General features: G+C 46.5%; 1 protein-coding gene across 4 annotated transcripts in view; it reads left to right on the forward strand.

Moving 5' to 3' along the window:
• PPP1CB (protein phosphatase 1 catalytic subunit beta) overlaps positions 1 to 26230 on the forward strand; it is a 253961-nt gene that overhangs the window by 120513 nt on the left and 107218 nt on the right. For all 4 annotated transcript variants that reach the window (XM_029592964.1, XM_029592966.1, XM_029592963.1 and 1 more), the window contains exon 4: positions 7178 to 7282. In XM_029592964.1, the coding sequence (XP_029448824.1) occupies positions 7178 to 7282 (105 nt within the window). The remainder of the gene's footprint in view (positions 1 to 7177; positions 7283 to 26230) is intronic.

Here is a 26230-nt window from a genome sequence, read left to right on the forward strand (position 1 = left end):
GAGTCCAAATTGGAATTGGGTCTAGTCAAGTCAAAACATCTACAAATTATGCTAGTCTACGCTCCACCGGGAGTTCTAGAAACGGACCCCTCACCTCTCATAGAATCCATTGTGAAATATATTAACTCAGACCTTCCAACAATGATCATGGGGGATTTCAACCTCCATACAAACGCAACACCTCTTTCTGCAAACTGCGAAGCCCTCCTCACCACCCTCAGCGCTATGGGATTTACTCAGACCATCAACAACCCCACACACAAAGCTGGACACACTCTGGACCAAATATTCATCAATTCCAATTTCACCTGCACAGTAGAACCTTCCTGTACCCCAATCCCTTGGTCAGATCATTTCCTGATAGAATCTTCCTTCTCCACACACAGACACACACCGCCCCACTCCTTTCCACCATTCAATTTAGGAAAGCATGTCCATCTGACACTCTCAGCGATCAGCTCTCCAAAGAACTTTCTAACTTAGACCTAGATAACCCCGACTCAGCCCTATCCTCCTGGCAAAAGATTACAGAAACAGTCGCAAACAAATGGTGCCCTATTGTCTCCAAATCAATCAACCCAACAAAAAAGGGAAATCAACCCTGGTTCAGCGCTGAACTTAAACAAATGAAACAGACCTTACGCCATAAAGAAAACAGATGGCGAAAAACCCCTAACACTTCGACCCTTTCTACATACAAGGGATTCTTACATCACTACAGGACCGCCATTCTACAGAAAAAAAGGAATACTATGCAAACAAAATACATCACTTCCAATATGATGCCCAGGCCCTATTCGCCTACGTGACACAAATCACCAAATCTACCCCTCCACCTATTCCAGATGAACAAGCTCTTACCAAGGCTAATGAGCTCGCCACATTCTTTCAACAGAAAATATTAAATACACTCGCCCTCCTGCCTTCAAATACTACACCTCCCAAGCCATGTGAGAATCCCCAGGCTCTTACTAGACCCAAATTTGACAGTTTCGAGTCAATCTCCACCAAAGAGATTGAATCCCTTTTAAAAAGGCAGAAACCATCAAGCCATCCAGCTGATAACATCCCATCGAGACTCCTGCTTCTCATCCCAAATGTGATCTCAGGACCTCTGTCCGGTATCACAAACAGCCTGCTAACGGAAGGAAAATACCCAGACAGCCTAAAAACCGCCTCACTCAAGCCCCTCCTCAAGAAACACAACTTAGATCCTAATGTACCAGCTAATTTCAGACCCATCTCTAACCTCCCATTCGTTGCCAAACTAACGGAGAAACTGGTAAACACCCAGCTTTCTGAATATCTTGAAGACCACAAGAACCTATACCCATCGCAATATGGGTTCCGGAAATCACGCAACACGGAAACCCTTCTCATTTCACTTACTGACCACATTATCATGGGGTTAGACAAAGGACACTCCTTTCTGCTAATCCTGTTAGACATCTCGGCGGCATTTGACACCGTCAACCATACCATCCTACTGGATCGCCTAGCAGATATCGGCATCTCCGGATCTGCACACAACTGGTTCAAGTCCTTCCTCAGCAATAGGACTTTCAAAGTCAAAATCAACAATAAAGAGTCTCCCCTAACTAAATCAACTCTTGGCGTACCTCAGGGTTCCTCCTTATCTCCTACCCTCTTTAATATTTACCTCCTCCCCCTCTGCCAACTGTTAACAGACCTCAATCTAATTCATTATCTGTACGCAGACGACGTGCAGATTCTAATCCCGATAACAGAATCAATCTCAAAAGCGCTCACCCATTGGAACAACTGCCTTCTATCCATCACTAATCTACTAAACAGTTTAAACCTGGTTCTTAATGTCTCCAAGACAGAGCTGCTCCACATCTCTTCAAACGAAATCAATATCTCCCCACCATCTCCACTCATCTCTCACATTACTTGCAAACAGGTTAGAGACCTTGGGGTAATACTAGACAATCGTCTAAACCTGAAGAAAATGGTCAACACAACCTCCAAAGACTGTTTCTTCAGATTACAGATTCTAAAACGACTAAAACCACTCTTATTCTTCCACGACTTCAGGACAATCCTCCAAGCGCTACTGTTCGCCAAAATAGACTACTGCAGTGCCCTCTACCTAGGCCTCCCCAAATCCACTGTCAAACCACTGCAGATGTTACAAAATGCGGCTGCGAGATTGCTGACAAGTACCAGTCGCGGCGAACACATCTCTCCCATCCTCAGAAACCTACACTGGTTACCAGTTAACTTCAGAATTCTATATAAATCAATCACCGTAATACATAAAACTATCCATCATCATCTTCAACTCGACCTGGAAATCCCATTCAAACTCCACTCCTCTAACAGACCAACTAGAGATATTCTCAAAGGCACCCTGAAATTTCCCCCTACTAAAGCCTCACGCCTCTCGACGACCAAAGACAGAGCGTTTTCGATAGCTGGCCCATCCATCTGGAATAGCATCCCTTCAAGTCTTAGAGTGGAACCTTGCCTGTTAACTTTTAGAAAAAGACTTAAAACCTGGCTATTTCACCAAGCCTTCGCCGACCCACCAGACAATCACTAGTTGTCCTTCACTCTTACCCGTTATGGTGATTACACTCACTAATGGACTCTGACACCTCCAGGTTAAAGCACCATTATGCTTTAACCCGTACGCCCTATGGTATCACCTCATATTTATTTCCTGCCTTATCTTCTTTCCAGCTTGTTGCAAGCTTCCAAGTTCTCTTACCCTGTTGATTGTAACTTTTTGACTCATTCCTACCTACTGTTTTTTGCTGTACTTGAATTGCTACCCCAGTTATTTTCTTGTTAATTGTAAACCGATCCGATATGGTTATTTACTATGAAGGTCTGTATATAAAAACTATTAAATAAATAAATAAACAAGGGAGCTCTTCCATTCCCTTTATCATTTTGGTAGCCCTTCTCTGTACCTTCTCCATCGCAATGATATCGTTTTTGAGATGCGGTGACCAGAATTGTACACAATATTCAAGGTGTGGTCTCACCATGGAGCGATAGAGGCATTATGACATTTTCCGTTTTATTCACCATTCCTTTTCTAATAATTCCCAACATTCTGTTTGCTTTTTTGACTGCTGCAGTACACTTGAACCGATGATTTCAGTGTGTTATCCACTATGACGCCTAGATCTCTTTCTTGGGTAGAGGCACCTAATATGGAACCTAACATTGTGTAACTATAGCATGGGTTATTTTTCCCTATATGCATCACCTTGCACTTGTCCACATTAAATTTCATCTGCCATTTAGATGCCCAATTTTCCAGTCTCACAAGGTCTTCCTGCAATTTATCACAATCTGCTTGTGATTTAATTACTCTGAACAATTTTGTGTCATCTGCAAATTTGATTACCTCACTTGTCATATTTCTTTCCAGGTCATTTATAAATATATTGAAAAATAAGGGTCCCAATACAGATCCCTGAGGCACTCCACTGCCCACTCCCTTCCACTAAGAAAATTGTCCATTTAATCCTACTCTGATTCCTGTCTTTTAGCCAGTTTGTAATCCATGAAAGGACATCTCATGAGGAACTTTGTCAAATGCCTTCTGAAAATCCAAGTACACTACATCTACCGGTTCACCTTTATCCACATGTTTATTAACTCCTTCAAAAAAGTGAAGCAGATTTGTGAGGCAAGACTTGCCTTTGGTAAAGCCATGCTGACTTGGTTTAATGGAACAATGTCTTTCTATATGTTCTGTGATTTTGATGTTTAGAACACTTTCCACTATTTTTCCTGGCACTGAAGTCAGGCTAACCGGTCTGTAATTTCCCGGATCTCCCCTGGAGCCCTTTTTAAATATTGGGGTTACATTAGCTATACTCCAGTCTTCAGGTACAATGGATGATTTTAATGATAGGTTACAAATTTTTACTAATAGATCTGAAATTTCATTTTTTAGTTCCTTCAGAACTCTGATGTATACCATCCGGTCCAGGTGATTTACTACTCTTCAGTTTATCAATCAGGTCTACCACATCTTCTAGGTTCACAGCGATTTGGTTCAGTCCATCTGAATCATTACCCGTGAAAACCTTCTCCGGTACGGGCAACTCCAACATTCTCTTCAGTAAACACCAAAGAAAAGAAATCATTTAATCTTTCCGCGATGGCCTTATCTTCTCTAAGTGACCCTTTAACCCCTCGAACATCTAACGGTCCAACTGACTCCCTCACAGGCTTTCTGCTTCGGATATATTTTAAAAAGTTTTTACTGTGAGTTTTTGCCTCTATGGCCAACTTCTTTTCAAATTCTCTCTTAGCCTGTCTTATCAATGTCTTACATTTAACTTGCCAACGTTTATGCATTTTCCTATTTTCCTCTGGATCCTTCTTCCAATTTTTGAATGAAGATCTTTTGGCTAAAATAGCTTCTTTCACCTCCCCTTTTAACCGTGCCGGTAATCGTTTTGCCTGCTTTCCACCTTTCTTAATATGTGGCATACATCTGGATTGTGCTTCTAGGATGGCCTTTCCTCATATGGGAGCCATTCCATCCCCTTCATTATTTTGCTCGCCCTTCTCTGTACCTTCTCCATCACAACTATATCTTTTTTGGAATGCGGAGACCAGAATTCTACAAAGTACTCAGTGTTGTCTCACCATGGAGCAATACAGAGGCATTGAGACATTTTCTGTTTTATTCACCATTCCCTTCCTAATAATGCCTAATATTTGCTTTTTTGACTGCCGTAGCACACTGAGCAGACTATTTCAATATATTATCCACTATGACACCTAGATCTTTTTCCTGGGTGTTAGCTCTTAATATGGAACTTAACATCGTATAACAACAGCTTGGATTATTTTTCCCTATATGCATCACCTTGCACTTGTCCACATTAAATTTCATCTGCCATTTGGATGCCCAATCTTCCAGTCGGGCAAGGTGGTCCTGCAATTTATCACAATCCGCTTGTGAATTAAATACTCTGAATAATTTTATATTATCTGCAAATTTGATTACCTTACTCATCATGTTCCTTTCTAGATCATTTATAAATATATTGAAAAGTACCAGTCCAAGTACAGATCCCTGAGGGACTCCACTGTTTACCCTTTTCATCTGGAAAAATCGACCATTTAATCCTATTCTGTTTCCTGTCTTTTATCCAGTTTGTAATCCACCAAAGGACATTTCCTCCTATCCCATGACCTTTCAGATTTCTTAGAAGCCTCTCAAGAGGGACTTTGTCAAACGCCTTCTGAAAATCCAAATACACTGCATCTACTAGTTCACCTGTATCCACATGTTTATAAACCCCTTCACAAAAGTTGAGGCAGATTTGTGAGGCAAGACTTCCCTTGGGTAATTCCATACTGACTGTGTTCCATTAACCATATCTTTCTATGTGCTCTATGATTTTTGTTCTTTAGAATAGTTTCCACTGTTTTTCCCGGCACTGAAGTCAAGCTCATAGGTCTATAGTTTCCTGAATCACCCCTGGAACCCTTTTAAAATATTGGTTACATTGGCCACCCTCCAGTCTTCAGGTAAAATGGATGATTTTAATGATAGCTTACAAATTTTATCTAATAGATCTGAAATTTCATTTTTTAGTTCCTTCAGAACCCTGGGGTGCATACCATCCGTCCAAATTTGCTACTCTTTAGTTTGTCAATCTGGCCTACTAAATCTTCCAGGTTCTCAGCGATTTGGTTCAGTTCATCTGACTCATCACCCTTGAAAACCATCTCCGGAACTGGTACCTCCCCAACATCCTCATTAAGCACAGAAGCAAAAAATTCATTTAGTCTTTCTGCAATGGCCTTATCTTCCGTAAGAGCCCCTTTAACCCCTCGATCATCTAATGGTCCAACAGACTCCCTCACAGGTTTCCTGCTTTGGATATATTTTGAAAAGTTTTATTTTTAATTTTTGCCTCTACAACGAACTTCATTTCAAATTCCATTAGCCTGTATTATCAATGTTTTACACGTAATTTGACAATGCTTATGCTTTTTCCTATTTTCTTCAGATGGATTCTTCTTCCAGTTTCTTCTTCCCATTCACTCATTCCCTTCCCTGACACTCATCCTCTCCCTTTGTCACTCACCCTCTCTTTCCCATTCATTCATGTGCCTTCTATTTCACTCACTCACCATACTCACCACTTTCCCTTTCTTCCCTCTCTGTCCCTTCCCTCACACCCTTATTACTCACCAATCTTCACAGCAGCGCAGGGCCTCTTTGCTGCCGGGTGTTGGAAACCCCACCAGTTCGCCAATGCTGGCGGGGGTGGGAATCCCACCAGCTCCCTGCGGGGGTGGGAATCCCATCACCTCCCTGCTCAAGTGTCAAGGGCGATAACAGGCAGGCAGGTCAGAGCATCAGTGAGCCGCACATAATAGAAAGTGTTCAGGAGATAGGCAGGCCAGATCAAAAATTTTTAGGGGGTGGATTTGGTCTGCTACTGTTGTAATAGCCCATTTGTCCTGTTTTACACAAGATGACATGCATGGTAACCTGCATACATAATCCTGAAAGAGTGATACTTTGGTCTTTTCATTTCAAAGTTTAAATTCTGTTAACTTGTAACAGCCTTAGGTCTTGATTTGCTAAGGCTTTTTCCCCCATCCTGTGTCTAGGAGGGAGCATAAAGCTTTATGTCAAACCCTTGATAACATACTGAAAGTCAATTTTTGGAAAAACGGTTGTTCTCACCTCTTGAGTTGGACCTGTGTCCTTGTGACATTTTTAAAATGCCTTGGCCTCTAACAGATAGCAGAAACACTTCTTTTGGCGACTCGGATCAAATTTTTTTTTTTTTTTTTTTTTGCATCCTATGTTAGGAGCCTAAAATTATTTGAACTGTAAAGAAATTGCCTGCCTTTCTCGGTAAAGAGGCTCCTTGTGGAGCCTCTTTACCGAGAATAAAAGACAATAAAATAAAGTCTTCAAGAACTGAGAATAAAAGACAATAAAATGTCTTCAAGAACTTCGCACCACAACCATTCCTATACGTGCACACTTTTTTTTTCATTGCCCCATTTTAACTGTTAGATTAGGGGCTTATAATGTTTGTGATGTTAAATGCCCTATTAAGTTGGCTCAGTTGTGCCGGTGATTGAAAATAGTTAACTCTCTTTTTCTGCCATGCAATCCAGTTACTTTAAGAGCTCTTATACTGATTTTTGACAGGCAAACGACGGTTTAACATAAAGCTTTGGAAGACTTTCACGGACTGTTTTAACTGCCTGCCTATTGCAGCCATTGTTGATGAGAAAATCTTCTGTTGTCATGGAGGTAGGTGATTACCATCTGTGGAAGTGTCCTTTTTAGTGCATAACTTGCATTGTGAGAATGGATTTTTCTCTTTAAACAGAGTTAAAAAAAAAATAATTGCACACAGTTTGTGGATCAGTTTAAGCCTCTTTGTTGTGGAAGGGTGTCAAGAAAATATGAAGAATTTGTAAACTGTAGAGAATATTTTTTTCTGGATTCCTAAAATGTGTGCATTAAGATAAACTGCTTTTCTTTATTGTCATGAGTGATGTCATCAAATGGCACCGAATGAACCCTTTGCTCTACTGTATTCAAGTTAAAGGATGAAGGAAAAATTATTCTAAAGTAGTCTCCTTTATTTTTATTTAATATTTATTTATAAATTAGACAAATTCAAAAAGAAGCGACTCTTAACGTGTTCCATGCCATCTTCACTGAAGTACAGTTAACGTAGCAAGTCCCACACCTACACTGCACTCTAACTCTCCACATACTGTACTCGGTCACATAGCACACAAGCACATCAGTTCCTCCTCAATTCTACATAAGAACATGCCATACTGGGTCAGACCCAAGGGTCCATCAAGCCCAGCATCCTGTCTAACAGTGGCCAATCCAGGCCATAAGTACCTGGCAAGTACCCAAAAACTAAGTCAATCCCATGTTACTGTTGCTAGTAATAGCAGTGGCTATTTTCTGTCAACTTAATAGCAGATAATGGACTTCTCCAAGAACTTATCCAATCCTTTTTTTTGTTGTAAACAGTTTTTATTGGTAATCAGGACATCAAGCAAAACATCACATGTACAGCTATGGGTAATAAATGAGTTCAACACAACTCACCCAATACAATGTGAACAGAAATAACATATGAGCAGTACAACCTGCCACTGATACCATTTTAATAACTGGTTAGAAAATCCCACCCTCCCCCCCAGGACCAGACCAATCATGTACATTATGAGATTGAGGTCCTAACTCCAGACACCAATGTATCAGCATATCATATAGTGCCCACGAATCAGAGAAGAACCCACCCAGATAAACCAAAATATATAGCCTAGAACAAAGAGTTGTTAGGAAACCTCAAGAAGCCTTCGTAGGTGATGGTGTGCAAGAGGCCTGTGCTTGCAACCAGTCAATATAAGGACACCAGACCTTATTGAAGTCCACGATCCTATCTTGATGGAGTGCCGTAAGTTGATATAGCCTGTAATAAGAGTGTAAGCGATGCTGAATAGCCGCCAGGGTCGGTGCCCGTTCCTGCTTCCAATGAAGAGCTATCTCTGCTCTTGTAGCAATAAATATCTGGAGCACCAGTTTCTGTTCCATTCGAGTAATGCCGGAAACTGGTAAGCCCAATAGAGCGTGCCACGGTTCAACTGAAACTGCAATATGAAGGGCCTGAGCAATCCAGTCCAAGACATCCTTCCAACAGTGGGAGATCTTAGGGCACTGCCACCACAAATGGAAATAAGTACCCCGCTCCGCACATCCTCTCCAACAAGTGTCAGGAACATCCGGTGCAAATTTATGGAGGGAAATTGGTGTATAATGCCACCTGTAGATTAATTTATAACAATTTTCTTGGAGCCCCGCTGAGATGGAGCATTTACGAGCCGCCATATATATTTGTTCCCAGTCCTTGTCCTGCAATACTATGTGAAAATCGCTTTCCCATTGTCTCTGATGCTGCGGTGTTCCCAATCTCCGTCCATTTAAAAGGGCATAAATCTTGGAGATCACTCCTCGGATAACAGAAGCATGCTTGCATAGAGACTCAAACAGTGTTCCTTTAACTCGGAGAGAACCGTTACGAAGGCTCCTGGAAGTAAAGTGATATATCTTGGCATAGAGAAGAAAGTCAATCCTGTCAAGGTTATATGCAGTACTTAAGTGTTCTTTAGATAATAAGGACCCTTGTTGAATCACATGTCCCAATTTACAAATACCAGCTTGGCGCCATTCTTGTTGAGCCCTGGAACCCTCCCCCCAAGGGGAAACCACATCAGTAAACAGATAAGACATTAAGGAGAACTGCTCCGAGCCCACCAAAACCTTTCGCCATTGCCTCCAGACCTGTAACGTGGTGGTTAGGGAATAGGCCACCACCAAGTCAGAAGCGTGAGGGAGGGATGGTTGCCATGGGGTGGCATCAATAGGAAAACGACCCAGACAGGCTTGTTCTAATTTAACCCACTGTGGGGCATCTTTAGTGCTATGAAAGGCAACCAAAGCTCGCAGTTGGGCCGCCCCGTAATACCAGAGAAGATTAGGTACCTGTAAACCTCCCCTCAATTTGGCCTGAAACAACGTGGCTCTAGCTATCCGCGGTGGGCGCCTCCGCCAGATAAATTGACCCAAAACTTGCTGCCAATTCCGGAGCAATTTACCCGGAAGGTAAATGGGTATCGTAGTGAAAAAGTATAAGAAACGGGGTAAAACATTCATTTTAATGATGGCCAGTCTTCCCAACCAGGAATGCGAGTGCTCCAACCATTTATTCAGATCATCCTGAATCTTAACTATAAGCGGTTTGTAGTTCAGGTCAAACAGCGAGGCATTGTGAGGACCCAATCGGACTCCTAAGTATTTAAGGGATGTATCCGCCCACTTAAATGGAAAACGCCGTTGCAATGATAGTGCTTCCGAGGGTGGCAGGGTTAAGTTTAATATTTCTGACTTGTCATAATTAATTTTCATACCTGATCTTGCCGTGAACTCTCCCAACTCCTCCATAACTGTGGGAAGTGATCTATCCGGTTCCGCAATGGTGAACATAACATCATCCGCAAAAAGGGAGATTTTGAACTGGGCGTCCCCTTTCTGGATTCCTCGGATGGCCTCGTTATTTCGGATTCGGATAGCAAGGGGTTCCAAAAATATGGCAAATAAAAGGGGAGATAAAGGGCACCCTTGCCTAGTTCCCCTCTGAATAGAAAACTGCGGGCCGTAACTCCCATTAACCTTCACCCTAGCCACTGGGTTGCTATATAGTTGGCGTAACCAGGTAACAAAGCTAGTCCCGAAGCCCATCGCCTGCAAGGTATGAAACAAGAAATCCCAATGGACAAGGTCAAACGCCTTTTCTGCGTCTAAGGCGAGGAGAATGGCAGAGTGACCGTCCCTGTGAACCAAATCGATAATATCCACGATCCGGCGAACATTATCCGCAGCTAGGCGGCCCTGAACGAAACCCACTTGGTCATTATGAATTAGCCCAGGTAAAACCCCATTTAATCGAGCCGCCAGGACCCGAGCCAGAATCTTCAAATCTATGTTAATGAGGGAAATCGGTCTGTATGACCCGCAAATGGTAGGGTCCCTCCCTGGCTTAGCAAGCACAGTGATACCTGCAGTGTTGGCATCCATCGTAAAAGCCGAGCCATCCAATAGAGAATTAAATGCTTGAACCATTGGTTCCACTATAACATCAGCCATTTTGCGATAATAGCTACCTGTGAAACCGTCCAGGCCTGGGGCTTTACCTGGCTTCAACCTTTTGATGGCCGCCAACACCTCCTGGGTTGTAATAGGTTTATCAAGGAATACCTGTTGGGTAGGAGTAATATGTGGCAAAGGGACATCTCGTAAATAGGCTTGAATATCAGCTTCCCTAATGGTGTCATCCCTGGTATACAATTTAGAATAAAAATCAGTGAACGCTTGGCGTATTTCCTCAGAGGCGGTCACCATTTGCCCTCCAGCTTTGGAGATCCTAGCTATGACTGTTAATGCCCTCGCCGCCCTCAGTTGCCTAGCCAAAAATTTACCAGCTTTATTTCCCCCTTCAAAATATTGCTGTTTTAAAAGCGTGAGGGAGTGACTAATTGCAGAGTCCTCTATCGTCTGGAGTTGTGACTTCACGGCAAGGATTTTCTGGTATATATTATTAGATTGAGAACAACTATGTTTTTTTGTCAAGTCAGCCAGATCAGCCAGGAGTTGTGTCCTTCTAGCATTGCGTTCCTTATTACAATGCGCAGACCGCGCTATACAGTGCCCTCTAATCACAGCTTTGGAGCACTCCCACACCGTCAAAGGTGACATACCCTCAGTTTGATTGTCCCGAAAAAAATCTCTAAGGTGTGATAACAGAGCTGTGGCAAAGGTGGGATCCGCTAAAAGGCCATCATTAAGCCTCCAGGACCGAATGCCGCCCCCTGAGTCGCTCAACCGACAAACCATCCATACTGGGGCATGATCGGACCATGTGATGGGATCTATGTCTATGTTTTGCACCCGTGGTTGAAGGGAAGTAGAGGTGAAAAAATAGTCAATACGTGTGTATGTGGAGTGAGGGCAAGAATAAAATGTGTAAGACCGGGAATGCTCATACCGGGATCTCCAACTGTCCACCAAGCCCCATTTGGCCATAACCTCGCTCCAGATTTTTCGGATCTCAGCATGCGATTGGACACCGGAACTAGAGTCCAGACAGGGATCCATAACAAAATTAAAATCCCCTCCTATAATAATCTCTCCTTCTGCATGGCAGAGCAATAAGCTAGATAAATGCTTAATAAACGTTCTCTGACGGTGATTAGGGAAATACACATTGAGAAGCGTAATAAGCCGATTATCTATTTTAATCTTGTTAAGAATATACCGGCCATTAGGGTCCTTTATAACCAAAATCTGTTCATGCACAAAGGAAGCAGCGAGCAGAATCCCCACCCCAGCATATCTAAGTTCCCGCGTACTGGCAGCCCAAATGGCGTTGGGGAACTGTGGAAATTGCAATAACCACTCGTGATGTTGTCTCACGTGGGTTTCTTGTATAAAGACTATTCCAGCTGCCTGCCTTTGTAATTCCCTTTTCAGGAGCTGCCTTTTGTGGGGTGAATTGAGACCCTTTACGTTAAAAGAAAGCAATTTAGTAGCCATGTTTGTTATATTATCTCAGACCCCCTCCCCCCGGCAGAACAGAACATACAGCAACCCACACTCTATGGTTCTCTCTGAAGTAGCACTGACCCTGAAGTGTCCCCCCTCTCCACATAAAAATTGATTGGTAGTGGTCTGACCTGAGCCCTGCACATCCTTCAGTATCCCGGAGCCAGCCAAAGGATACCGGACTCCCAGGGGCCCGTGGGCTCCCGATCAGAGGCATCCGCAGTTGTATAACTCCTTCAATCCCCCCCCCCCCCCCCCCCCCCCCCCCCCCCCCCCCCGGACTCATGAAACAAACTCTGATATGCATGACATTCCCGAACAAGAAGCAGGGTAAGAAAAAAAAAAAAACAGTAACCCCTCTTAAAGTAGAGCAAACCCCAGATTAACTCTGTAATAACCAACATGTCATGTAAAGAATGAGAAAAAAAACCCCAAACAGCAATGACTGTTTCTGTAGGTTGCCAAGGCTGCTGGGGCCTCCGCAATCTGTAAGCCAGGAAAAGCATAAAACTTGCAATATTAAAAGCACAATCCGCTTCAACCCTGCTCATGTTGCAAGTGCTCAGATCCATCGACGTGGCGACGAAGCCGCTTGCCACCTTTTCCAGCTCTTTGCCAGCGTGGAGTAGTGACTTTATTTGTAACTGATGCTGTTGTATTAGGGAGGGAAAACGACACCGGCAGTTGGGCCTTTAGAAAGACTTCATGTGCCTCCACTAGAGAGGACATTTTATAGGTAATGCCTTGATGTTGGAATAATAAACCAAAAGGGTAAGTCCATCTATACCTTATATTTCGCTCCCGGAGTGCAGTGGTAACCTCTCGCATCTCATAACGTTTAAGAGTAATAGGGGCCAAGTCCTGATACAGTGCAATTTTACAGTTTTGCCATGTGATGGCCTTCTGTTGTCTGGCTGCTGCCAGAATTCTTTCCTTCAGGGGGAAGCTTGTGAGGCACAGCACAATGTCTCTGGGCTGCTGGTCCCTACGGGGGCCCAGGGCTCGATGGGCTCTTTCAAAACTAACAGTGGACGGTATGTCCGCAGGTTCCCCCTGGGCAGGCCCAGCTTGATTTAAAATAGAGGCAAATGTTAGACGCTGTCTGCTGTACATCTGAAAAGTCAGGAGTTTCTGGCACCCCCCTGATCCTCAGGTTATTTCGTCTGCCCCTATTATCTAGATCTTCCAGTTTGTCTTGAATTGCCTGAATTTCGGCAGCAGAGGCCTCACGCTGAGTCGCCAGCCCATTCAGCAACTCACCATGTGCGTCCATACGAGTTTCGGCTTCCTCCACGCGGCAGCCAAGAGCCGCCATATCGTCCTTCAGCTCTGCAACGGACGCCATGATGTCGGTCTTATATTTTTTCAAATCCGCTCGCAACTCCATAAACCAGCGTCGAGCCTCGTCGCGGTCTAAAGGAGTGATGGTGAGACCCGCTCCTTGTGCACAATCACTCTGTGAGGCACCCGCCAGCTCCTCCGTGTCAGAAATATCGGTATCCCGGCTCGCGGCGCCGTCTGGGTCTGGAGGTAACTTATCATAGGAGAATTTCCTGAGGTCGGTCGGTTTTCTTTTGCTGGTCATCCCGAAAGAGGTCTTAATTGATGCCTCTCAGCTGCGGTAACAGGGATATCGCGCCAAAGCGCTAGTTTTGCTAGTTTCGGAAGGCTTTTGAGTCCGGGGAGAGCGGAGCCGAGCAATCCTGCGTCCTCTTACATCGGATGCAAGCCACGCCCCCCTATCCAATCCTTTTTTAAACCCAGCTACACCATCTGCACTAACCACATCCCCTGGCAATGAATTCCAGAGTTTAATTGTGCGTTGAGTGAAAGACCTTTCTCCGATTAGTTTTAAATGTACCACATGCTAATTTTATGGAGTTCCCTAGTCGTACTATTATACGAAAGAGTAAATAACTGATTCACATTTACCCATTCTAGTCGTCTCATGAATTTAAACACCTCTATCATATTACCCCCTCAGCTGTCTCTTCTCCAAGCTGAACAACCCTAACCTCTTCAGCCTTTCCTCATAGGGGAGCTGTTCCGTTCTCTTTATCATTTTGGTTGCCCTTCTCTGTACCTTCTCCATCGGAACTATATCTTTTTTGAGATGTGGCGACCAGAATTGTACACAGTATTCAAGGTGCAGTCTCACAGTAACCATGTTACTGTTACCTCACAGCCTTGGCAGTCCCCCAAAACAGCACTGTTTGGTGTTTTAAAAAAAAAAAAAAAGTTCCCCTCAAAAAGTCTTGCACTGAGAAGCTCACCATTGGTGGCTTCAAGCATTGTGTATATGGCAAGATGTCCCATCACTAATGGCCAAAACATTTCTTAACCAGTGCCTAGAACTTAACTATGACCAATCTAAATGCTATCACTGTGACTGGATATTTCTACGCTCTAGAAGTCCATTGTCGGGGTCAATGAGATTTGAACCTGCTGCAAGGCTGTGGAGGCTGCTGGCTTTCCCAGTTGTCTTAGTATATTTGTCTTGTTCCCTGGGAAGGTCAGTCTTCTGATTGAACCAGCATTGGGTATGTCCTAAATAGAGAGCTATATATATAGAGAGAGCTTTAGCTTGACACATCTGTTGCTGGTCCAACAGTCCACGTGGCATTTGCCCCGCATAGGTGCTGCACTACCTAACCAACCCTGATTTCCTAGGCTTGCTCTTGACTGGTATTGTGATGCTGTGTTCCTGCATTCCTTCAAGTGTATTCCTCTTTCAACATTCTGACCTATAAAACTTTTCTGCATCACAATTTGGTCTTTGGTCTCCAGTCTTGGGTTTCAGCTACTCTTCTGTTTCTTGGTTCATGTCCTGGGCCCTCAGGTGCTCTCCTAGATCCTACTGTTTTAAAGTCCTGGTCTTTGGTCCTGCTCCTAGGCACCTTGCCTCCCAGGCCTGGGCCCCCCTCCATTTCGTGAGGATCGAGTAAGTAGCAAAAACGTAATTTTCAGGCATTGGCAAGTCCTTTCCATCACCGCAGGGCTAAGGGCTGAGTAAAAAAGAAAATGCCATTCTTTGGAGCTGATGTCACCGGCATTGAAAAACCACCAGCACCTCCATCAACATACAATTCGCTGGCGCATTGAGCTCATTGTTGACACTTCCTCAACGTCACTGAGCATAGATTGACACAATCCACCCACTGAGGCTTAGGGTTCCCACCACAATTCTTCCTCAAGTTACTAGTACCTTTGACCTACTCAGGGAGGGATAGCAGGTATGAAGGGAGATATGTTTCACTTACCTCCTGCTATTTCAAGGGCGATTTCCCTATCAAGGCTACTTGAGAGGATCTGGTGTCTCAGATGAATGCCTCTATCTGCTCAGTGATGCCCTTACTTTCTAACTGCACCTCCCTCCTCCCCCTCACCTGGAACAAATTTTACAAAGTCCAGAGTGTTTTCAAGAAGATTCTATCTTGGTTTCTGAAGAGGATCTGGTCACAACTTCCTCACCCTGGTCAGTCTTGACATTGGCAGTCTTTGAGGAGTGGGAGAAGTGCATGCAGCAGGCTGTGGAGAAGGTGATGTAGGGCACAAGACTGCACCTGGCCCAGGTCTTCCCTCCTTGAGCTGCTACTCAAATCTCTGCACATGCTGATTGGAGTGATAAATACTGGTGACTATGTAGGCAGGGCATTGAGATCACCACTGACCGATCTGGTGGCTGTCCCCAGTTCCTCGGAAGAGGAAGCTCCCCTGGCAACGCAGGATATCTTGGGGTCTAGGCCCCCGCATCATTGAATCTAGTTCCATACCGCTGGCCGAGGATTGAGCACATCAGGTGTATCGGATCCCAACACATTGGATGACCTTCCCTCCGACCCATCTCCTTCTGATAACAGTGGGAAGTCTCCGGAAGATCTCTTTTGCTGGCTTTATGTGGTTGATGGCCGAGGCTATCCCCTTTAATTTACAGACAGAGTAGGATACCTGGAACAAAATGTTGGATATTCTCCAGTACGTGTAGCCTCCTAAGGAATTCGGAAGTTCCAGTGAACAAGATCTTCTAGAGCTGCTGAGGATGTGGGAAAACCCACCTCTGTCTCTCCTGTGAATAGGAAGGCGGATGCGATGTCATCCAGAAGGCTCCCAAATTTAACAAACGACAGCTGCCACAGCAATCTGTCATAGTCAAATCCTCTGTAAAGCAGGCCAAGCACACTCTGACCCCTTCCTCAGCACCACTGGGGAAGAATCAAAAGGCAGTGGATGCTCTTGGAGGAAAGTGTTTCAGGGTGCTACACTTATCGCCTGTTTAACGGCCTACCAGCTATTCATGTCCCAGTATATGTGGGACATCTTGAAGCAGCTGCCTCAATGGCAGCAGGACATCTTCCAGTTGCTGGTGCACAAGGGCCTGGAGTGTTGAAAACATGGGGTCCCATTGACATATGATTTCAAAGCAGCATTAAGGATCTCTGCTGCAGGGATCAGTGCCTGCAGATTCTCCTTGCTGCAAGCCTCTGATCTCCATCAGGAGGTGCAGGAACGACTCGACATTCTGTGTGCAGGAGAGAATCTTTCCAGAGATAAGGTGAAGGTTGCAGTGGCCCAAATTTGTGACTAACATGCAATGCTCCCCACAAGTACTCAAGTCCCGTCATCATCCATCATCCAGGAGGCCTGTAAGGCCTGGCCCCAGGAAGTCATTCTTCCACCTGCGTGGATTCTATCCTCCACTATCAAGGTCCCATTGGCGACTGGCTCCTCTTAGCAGCCCAAAGCAACAGAGGACCCCAAAGCCATAATAGTCACCTCAGTCAGCTTTAGGTGCAGGGATTTCACTGGATCACAGGGAGTATAACTAACACCTCGGTACCCATGACAAAAGGGGGCAGGCTGTGGTTCTCTGCGAACAGGTGGCCCAGTGTAACTTCAAACCAGTGGGTCCTTGCCTCATTCGCAGAGGTTACAAATTTAAACCTGCGTGCCCCACCAATTTGCCCCCCTCCCCCAAGTCCATATTGGGGAACAGTGGCACATCAGGAAGGGCTTCAGTCTGAGCTCTCTTGCCTCTTAACAGGCAGAGGGATCGAGCCTGTTCCACCAGGGCAGCAAGGGTGGGCATTTTACTCTCTGAACTTCCTGATTCCAAAGAAAACAGAGGGACTCCGTTCCATCCTAGACCCAAGGGCCTTGAACAAGTTTCTAAAAAGAGAAACATTCAATATGTTTTCCCTGGGCACCTTGATCCCTTGCCTACAAAAAGGGGATTTGCTATACTCTCTCAATTTCCAGGATGCATACACCCACATCAAGATTCCCTAGTCACCGGAAATATCTGATTTGTGGTGGGAAAACAGCACTTCCAGTACCATTGTTGGGATTCTGTCATTTGGGCATGCGTCTGCCCCACGGGTGTTTACCAAATTTCTGGTCATGGTGGCAGGAGACCTTCACAGATGGGAGTTCTCGTTTTCCCCCTATGGATGATTGGTCAAAAGCACCTCTTGGTTGAGGGCCGAAGGGTCCATGCGCTCAACCATCTGTGTTGAAAACTACCCCATGTCCCATCTCTGCCCGTCTCCTTAATTGGACTTCATAGGAACCCTGCTAGACATGGCTCAGGCAAAGGCTTTACTTTCACAGCAACAGGCCATCAATTTGTCCATTTTGGCAGAAATCCAACAGAGCCAGCAGGTATCAGCATGGCACATGTTGAGGCTATTGGGCCATATGGCTGCTACAATGCACATTACTTCCTGGGCATGCATGCACGTGCGACAAACCTAATAGACATTGCGATACCAGTGACTTCAAGCCACTCAGGATTTATAGGATTGCATCCGAGTCACTCCATCCCTTTGGGACTCCTTGTCCTGGTGGCAGGAAAATTCCAATCTGGAATGGGGGATATCTTTCCAAATTCCTCTGGTCCAAATTGTTGACCACAGATGTGTCCACCTTTGGTTGGGGAGCCCATGTAGAGGGACTGGGCACCAAGGGCTCTGGCCTGCCCAGGTACATCTGTCAAATCAACTTCCTGGAACTTTGGGCGATAAAGTACGTACTATGGGTTTTCAGAGATCAGCTGTCCAACAAAGGTTTTGATCCAGATCGACCACCAAGTGGTGGTGTACTATGTCAGCAAGCAGGTAGGTACAGGCTCTTACCTCCTATGTCAAGAAACTGTCCAGATTTGTTTCTGGGCCCTCTCCCACAGGATGGGGCTCAGAGCAACATATCTGGCCAGTACAGAGAATGGGATAGTGGACAGAACTGAGATGCTCCTTCAGATCTCACAAACAATCCCTAGACCAGAGAGTAGCTAATTGAATCCTCTGCCTCTGGGGAAGCCTGAAGATGGATCTGTTCGTAGCTCCTTGGAACAGGAAGGCACCTCTGTTCTACTCCGTGTATAGGACACATAGCAAGCTAGCCTTTGTCCTCCAGTGGGGCCATGGTCTCCTGTGTGCATATTCTCCATTTCTGCTGTTGGTGAAGACTTTGTTGAAGCTCAGAGGAGAAGGGGACTATTATTTTCATAACTGCCCCCCCCCCCCCCCCCCCCCCCAATTAGTCAAATCAGATCTGTTTTCCATTCCTTCAGGAGTTGTCTATCCAGAAACCGATCAGACTGGAAGTTCCCGAAATCTCAACACCCAAGATTGGGGCTGGTTGTGACATCTCAACCTTCAAGCATTGTTGCTCACAGCTTGGATGTTGAGAGATTGATCTTGCAACACTGTCTCTCGGATGATGTCTCGTGTCCTTGTAGCTTCTAGAAAGCCTTCCACCAGGAAGTCCTATGGACTAAAGTGGAGGTTTTCTGTGTGGTATGAACAGACCCTTTCTTCTGCTCACCACAAAAACTGCTGGACTGGACTACCTTCTATGAAGCTGGTCTTAAGATCAGCTCTGTTAGATTCATTTGAGTGCAAATGAATCTTATCACCATGGTGTAGAAGGTAAGCCCATTTCTTTATAGCCTATAGTTGTGTTTCATGCAGGGGCTGCTTCAGTTGAGGTCCTAGGACTCAGTGGGAGGATTCAATGTAGTATTGACTCAGCTGAAGAAAACTCCTTTTGAGCCACTGCATTCCTGTGATCTGCAGTACCTGATCTGGAAGGTCGTATTTTTTGTGGTGGTCACTTTAGCACACAGGTCAGCAAGCTCCAGGCCTTAGTGACTTACCCACCTTACACTGTTTTTCATGATCGGCAGGAATTTAGGATGTGTGCACAAGACCACCTAAGGTGGTGTCAGACTTCCATCTTAATCAGTCCATCATCCTGCCAAAATTCTTTCCCAGGCCCCATTTGCACCAAGGAAAACAAGCCCTGCACTGTTTAGACTGCAAGAGAAGCCTTCTGTCTAGAGTGGACAGAAGCCCATAGACCAGTGGTTCTCAACCCTGTCCTGGGGACCCCCCCCCCCCCCCCAGCCAGTCGGGTTTTCAGGATATCCACGATGAATATGCATGAGAGAAAATTTGCATGTTATGGAGGCAGTGTATGCAAATTTTCTCTCATGCATATTCATCGTGGATATCCTGAAAACCCGACTGGCTGGGGGGGGGGGGGGGGTCCCCAGGACAGGGTTGAGAACCACTGCCATAGACAGTTCACCCAGCTTTTTTCCTTTTGACCAGAACATGCTGGGGATTGCTGTTACAAAGCAGATGCTTTCCAGTTTGCTAGCAGACTGCATTTCCTGATATGCCCAGGCAGGATTGCATCTTGGGGGTCATATTGGGGCTCACTCTGTTCAAGCCATGGCAGCATCAGCAGCCCACTTGTGAGTAGTCCCCATGGTGGAGACCTGCAGAGCTGCAATGTGGAGTTCCATCCACTGATTCACATCACATTACTTTTTATATAGGTTTGACCAATCTGTCCTTCGGAACTTGTTTGAGGTTTAGAACCCAACTCTGTTCCTGCCGAAGGCCCCCTATTTCTGTTCAGACGGCCCTCCTCATGTTATAAGCAAAATGTTGTGCCTGTTGGCACCTGTTGGAGTAGCTGCCTGTAGCTAGGGATTCACCCTTGTGTGAGGACTGCCATCCTGCTTGTCCTCGGAGAAAGCAGAGTTACTTTCATGCAATCTGTTCTCAGAGAACAAGCAGGAATGTCAGTCCTCACGAGACCTGTCCACCTCCCTGTGAAGTTGGGTCTCCACTTTGTGAGTTTTATTCTTTTTTTATTCTAAATTCAATGTTGTAAGACTGAGAGGACCCTTTGTGGATGTGTGGTATATTGCATGCTCAGAGAGGCTGAATCAAAGTTTTAGGAACTTTGACATAAGTTTTCCATGCTGGGCTCCATCGGATGATTTCTCCTAGGACAAGCAGGATGGTAATCCTCACGCATGGGTGACATCAGATGGAGCCCAGTATGCCACTATCCACTTGTCCAACCGGGGTCCCTCTTCAGTCTCTTCTTTTTTACAGAACTACCATCTTGCGGACATGGAGCTTGTGCTTTGTTTGCTGGAAAACTTCCACATTCGAGTTCCCTCGCTTTTTTCTTTCAGGCTGGGACACTCGATCTTTTCCCGGCCTTAGTCAAAGGTTGTGGTAAATGTTTGTATGTCCCCTGCAGTTGATTCCCGATGGTGCCATTTCCCAGTGGGCTATCAACCGGCTCACCAGCTGATTTTTGCTATGGCGTTGTCTGGCTTTTGCCAATTACCCCTAGTGTCCCCTTGGACTTTGTCCATTACATACTCCCATGAGATCTGTCTTGTGCCTGGGGGTGTCTTATGACATCAGGGGGTGTCAACTCTGCACTCAAATGACCCCCAAGAGTCACTGCACAAGACTCAAGATGGAAAAGTTGTTTGGGCCCAGGAAGTCTGATCCATAGACCTCTGCGTTTGGGGGCATTGACACCTTGGAGGAAGAAGGTACCGGTAGCCCACCAGTCCAAGTTTTTCTCTGTTGCCAGATCCCCATGTCAAGTTAGGTGATGGTAACTGGATGCTCTCTCTCCTCGTTTCAGGTCCGGTTTTTCACAGTAGTCTTTGGCGCTGTGGAAAGACTGGGCCGTGGAAGCATAGACATTGGTTGCCTTCCTCCCACGATTCTAAGTCCCGGAAGGCACCGGCATCGGCCGAGATGCCCCCAAAGTGGCCACGGGCTGAGGGCTCAAGGCAGTCCCTACTGAGTCTTCCTCTGTGCACTGAAGGAGGCCTGGTCACACCACCTCTTCCTCAAGCTGTCCTATCTTCGGCAGACTTCGAGGAGGAGTTGACGTGCAGGGTGCGTGTAGTGGTTGGCTGGGCCCTACAAGGCATCGAGCTGTTGGGGCCACCAGAGCTCACTCTATCGCTGTTAGCACTGCTTTTGGAGCGTCTGGATTTACTCCTTTGTGTGCTGCTGACGCAGCCTGTTGGGTGCAGTCTATGCCCTGGGGGGCACTGATACTACCTCGCCTGGAGGCTGTTTCAGATTCCTCAGATGAGAGAAGACCATCAGGGCCAGTGGCCCCACTTCTGAGGCCAACCCTGCAGCCAGCATTGCTCGAGCCTTTGCCAGTTCCGTTGGTACCTGTGGTGCCGTCGATGCCCTTGGAGCCATCGGTGCTCGTGGTGCCCCGACCCAAGGCTGTGGTTAGGGTTCCTCCACCAATGTCTGCGGGCGATCAGAGTGATGACACCATGTATGACCCATGGGGGTATGAGGAGTCCATTTCCTCCTTGTAGGACTCTTGAGGGCCTGCCCTCAGAACAGTTGCCTCCAGAAGAGAGTCCTCTATCTCCTCTTGAGGATTTAACGATTGCAGGCTTTGTCAGCTATGGTTGTCCGTTCCCTTCCAGCTCCTGACTGAGGACGACTCCAGACACAAGATGTTGGAGGACTTCCAATTTGTGGATGCGCCTAAGGAAGTGGTTGCTGTCCCGGTCCATGATATCTTTAAGGACCTGTTTGTCAGTCTCTGGGAATGGTCCATCTCCGTAACCCTGGTGAATCGTAAGACAGATGCAGTATATTAGCCTACTGCAGGGTTTGAGAGGCATCACCTTCCACACCAGTCTGTGGTGGTGGAATCCGCCCTCAAGAAGGCGAAGAGGTCTCGTACCCATGCCTTGCCCCCCCACCCCCCCAGGCTGTGAGCACAAGGTGCTGGATGCCCTAGGGAGAAAAGTCTCCTAGGGATCCGTGCTGGCGGCCCATATTGCTTATCAATTGTATACGGGTTAGTATTCCAGGAACATTTGGAAACAGGTTCAGGATCTGGTGGAGCACCTTCCTTAGCAGCTTCAGGAGGACTTCCTAAAAGTTATTCAGCAGGATTGGAGCATGATAAGCATGAGGTCCACTCTGGTTATGATGTCTTTTGAGACAGTGGCATGGGTAGCTGCAGCAGGCATTGATGCTCATCGAATGGCCTGGCTATGTGCCTCTGACCTCTGGCCGGAGTGCCTTGTGGACTTGCCTTGCATCGGGGAGAACCTTTTTGATAAGATCAAGGAGGCAGTGGCGCAGATGAAGGATCATCATGAGACCCTTAAGCATCTGTCATCCAGCACCTCAAACTCAAAGTCCTCTAGACGGGGATCCAGACACCAGTTTTACCGGCTGAGGAAATATTACCCTCCAGCTGGCTGGGAAAGGTCACAGAGGACTTGGGCCTATGACTCGCCCGAGGCAGCTTCATACCCCTAGGAGCCAGCCAGTGCCCCAGCAGAGCCCTGCCATGGGGTTTTGACTGGCTGCAAGGGACTGTAAGCCAGCTGCCAGTACCTTCACCGATGCCTAGCTATGATTCTTTGTGAACCGATGGCTGGCTGTCACCTCAGACCATTGGGTCCTCTTCATCGTTCATCGAGGTACAGACTCCGTTTCCAAGGTGTCTTCCAGACTCTCTCTCATGTCCCTCGTGGGGCCTCTTGACTGACCAGAATGTACTATTGGCAGAGCTCTCCAGCCTCTTAACGGCCAGAGCAGTCGAGCCCATTCCGCCGCAACAGTGGGGAATTGGCTTCTACTCCAGTTACTTCCTGATACAAAGAGACCAGGAGGCCTCCATCCTATTCTGGACTTGAGGGCGTGGGAAAAGTTCAAGATGGTCTCGCTGGGTGCCTTGATCCCTCTTACGGTGAGGGGGACTGGCTTTGCTCCCTTGATTTAAAAGATGCCTACACCCATATCAAGATTTCCTGGGTCCACTGGAAATATCTTCACTTTGTGGTGGGTGAAACCACTTCCAGTATTGCCCTTCAGCCTGGCATCCGCTTCTCATGTCTTCACGAAGTGCCTGCCAGTGGTAGGGGCTTATCTGAGATGAATATGAGTGCAAGTTTTTCCTTACCTGGACAACTAGTTCATCAAAAGTTCTACCAGGCAGGGAGCACTGCAATCCCTGCATTTCACCCTTCGGGTATCGTAAGCCTTAGCTTTTCTGGTCTTTATCGGTGCCAGACTCGACACAGTTCAGGCTCGGGTGTTTTTGCCCCAGGATCGAGCACTCACATTGGCGTCTCTAGTGGGAGCAATCTCTCTGAGTCGCCAGGTCACAGTGCACACCATGTTGTGCCTCTTGGGGCACATGGCTGTGACTGACCATGTCACTCCCTTTGCTCCGCCACTCCAGGACTTTGTCATAGTGGGAGACCCAATCCAACTTGGACATAGGAGTGCCTTTTCAGGCGTCCCCTCCAAGTTGTGCTCAACACAGATGCTTCCCACCTTTGCTGGGGTCCCACATGGAAGGTCTTTGCACCCAGGGCCTATGGTCAGTGCAGGAGGAGCAGTGCCAGATAAACTTCCTAGAGCTCTGGGTGATCAGATACGCGCTCTGGGATTGCCTGGCCAACCGGGTGGTCCTAGTTCAGACTGACATCCAAGTGGTGACATGGTACCTAAACAAGCATGGAGGCACAAGATCATTCCTCTTCTGTCGAGAGGTGGTCCAGATCTCTGGTTGTGGGTGCTATCCCAGGGTATCCTTCTGCTATTATGGTAATTAATAAGCAATAGTAGCTTGTGATCTATCTAACGTTTGAGTACTTGTGACTTGGATTGGCCATTGTTGGAAACAGGATACTGGGCTTGATGGACCCTTGGTCTGTCCCAGTATGCCATATCTTATGTTCTTATGAGCAATGTATTTGCCAGGGTCAGAGAATGTGGTGGCGGACGACATGAGTTGTGCCTTCCGCCCACATGAGGTGGTGGATTGCATCTTCCACCACTGGGGAGCTCTGGATGTAGAATGTAGATCTCTTCGCTTCCCCTGGAACAGGAAGGTGTCACTTCTGCTCCCTGTTCAGGGAGGACGGCAAGCCGGTGTCGGATGCTTTTGCCCTTCATTGGGGCAGTGGCCTCCTGTATGCATACCCTCCACTTTCACTAATGTCGAAGACTCTCCTGAAGCTCCAACAGGACTGGGGAACCGTGATCCTCATCGCTCCTTACCGGCTGTGGCAGATCTGGTTCCTGCTTCTTCAGGATCTCTCTGTGGGATCCCATCAGTCTGGGGACCTTCCAAGACGTCATCACGCAGGATCAGGGCAGACTGCGCCATCCCAACCTCCAGGCCTTGTCCCTAACGGCTTGGATGTTGAAAGGGTGACCCTGCAGTCTCTGAACCTCTCAGGAGGTGGAGTCCAGGAAGCCTTCCACTAGGAAGTCTTATAGCCTGAAGTGGAGGAGATTCTCCGTATGGTGTAAGCGTCATGAATTGGATCCATTCTCTTTCTCCACTACGAAGCTTTTAGATTAGGCCAGCCTTCAAGAGATGCAGTAGGTAAAGACACTGTCAGAGTCCACCTAAGCGCTATTGGGGCCTACCACCAGGGGGTGGATGGTTCACACGTCTTGGTGTAGCCTATCGTTAGTCGCTTCATGCGGGGTCTGCTTCAGCCGAAGCCTCCTTTACAGCGCCCTGCTGTCTCCTGGGACCTCATTGTGGTCCTAGCCCAACTTATGAAGGCTCTCTTTAAACCTTTTGCGGTCCTGTGACCTAAAGTACTTGACCTGGAAGGTCATCTTCTTGGTAGTGGTCACCTCGGCACACAGCAAACTTCAGGTTTTGGTGTCCTTCCCACCTTACACGAAGTTATTTCATGATAGGGTGGTTCTGCGCACACATCCGAAATTCCTTCCAAAGGTGGTGACAGAATTCCATCTGAACCAGTAACAGGTGTTCTCCTAGGACAGCAGGATGTTAGTCCTCACGAAACCTGCCCACCACCCCATTTTTATTGTAGTTTTTTCTAATTCTACATTACGAGATTGAAGTGGACCCTGTGTGGAAATTGGCATCCTGGGCATGCTCAGTGTGCCTAGTCAAAAATTTGACAAGTTTTCCATGCCGGGCTCCATCTGAATTCACCCATGGGTGAGGACTAATATCCTGCTGTCCTAGGAGGACAGCAGGATATTAGTCCTCCTAGGACAGCACTGCTTTCTCAACACTGAAGAATCTGGTTACCTCATTTCTCCCGACTTCCCACTCTTCCCCATTGCTTAACCTTCAATCTAGATCTGTTTTGTGATGGAATCATCTTTTACCAGTTCAGGCTGTTCCCCTTTGATTTCAGTGGCATGAGGGTCTTTACCAAATACCTAGCTGTAATAGCAGCACATCTCCATCCTAATGCATCTGTGTTCTCTTACCTGGACGATTGGCTAGTTACGACAACCCAGGAAGGAGTATTGGTGCCCTAAAGAAGACAATTCAACTTCTGCATTCCCTAGTCAATTAAAAAAAAAATCAATCCTGATCCCATCTCAGAAAATCAAATTTGAGGCATGGATAGTCTCTTTACAGGAAAGCATGTTACTTCTACAGATCGAGTGGAAACCCTCCGGTCCTTAGCTCATTGCTTAGTGAAAGGCAGTCAGGGAAGTGCTAGTTCTGTGCCAAATGGTGGCAGCAGTTCATGTAGTCACTGTTAACACACCTTCATGTGCAAGTCCTACAGTAGGGGGGGGGGGGGGCACTGTTCCCAATGGGACCAGTTAACTCAACCCTTGACAACTCTGGTGAATATTTTGTAGGGAATGAAGAGAGCTTCACTGGTGGTTAGACTGTCCATTTTACAGGAGGGAGCCTCCTCCATCTTCCCTATCAGGTAACTGATATGTCTACCAAGGGATGGGGAGCAGT

Source organism: Rhinatrema bivittatum, chromosome 3 (assembly GCF_901001135.1).
Source record: "Rhinatrema bivittatum chromosome 3, aRhiBiv1.1, whole genome shotgun sequence".
NCBI lineage: Eukaryota > Metazoa > Chordata > Amphibia > Gymnophiona > Rhinatrematidae > Rhinatrema > Rhinatrema bivittatum.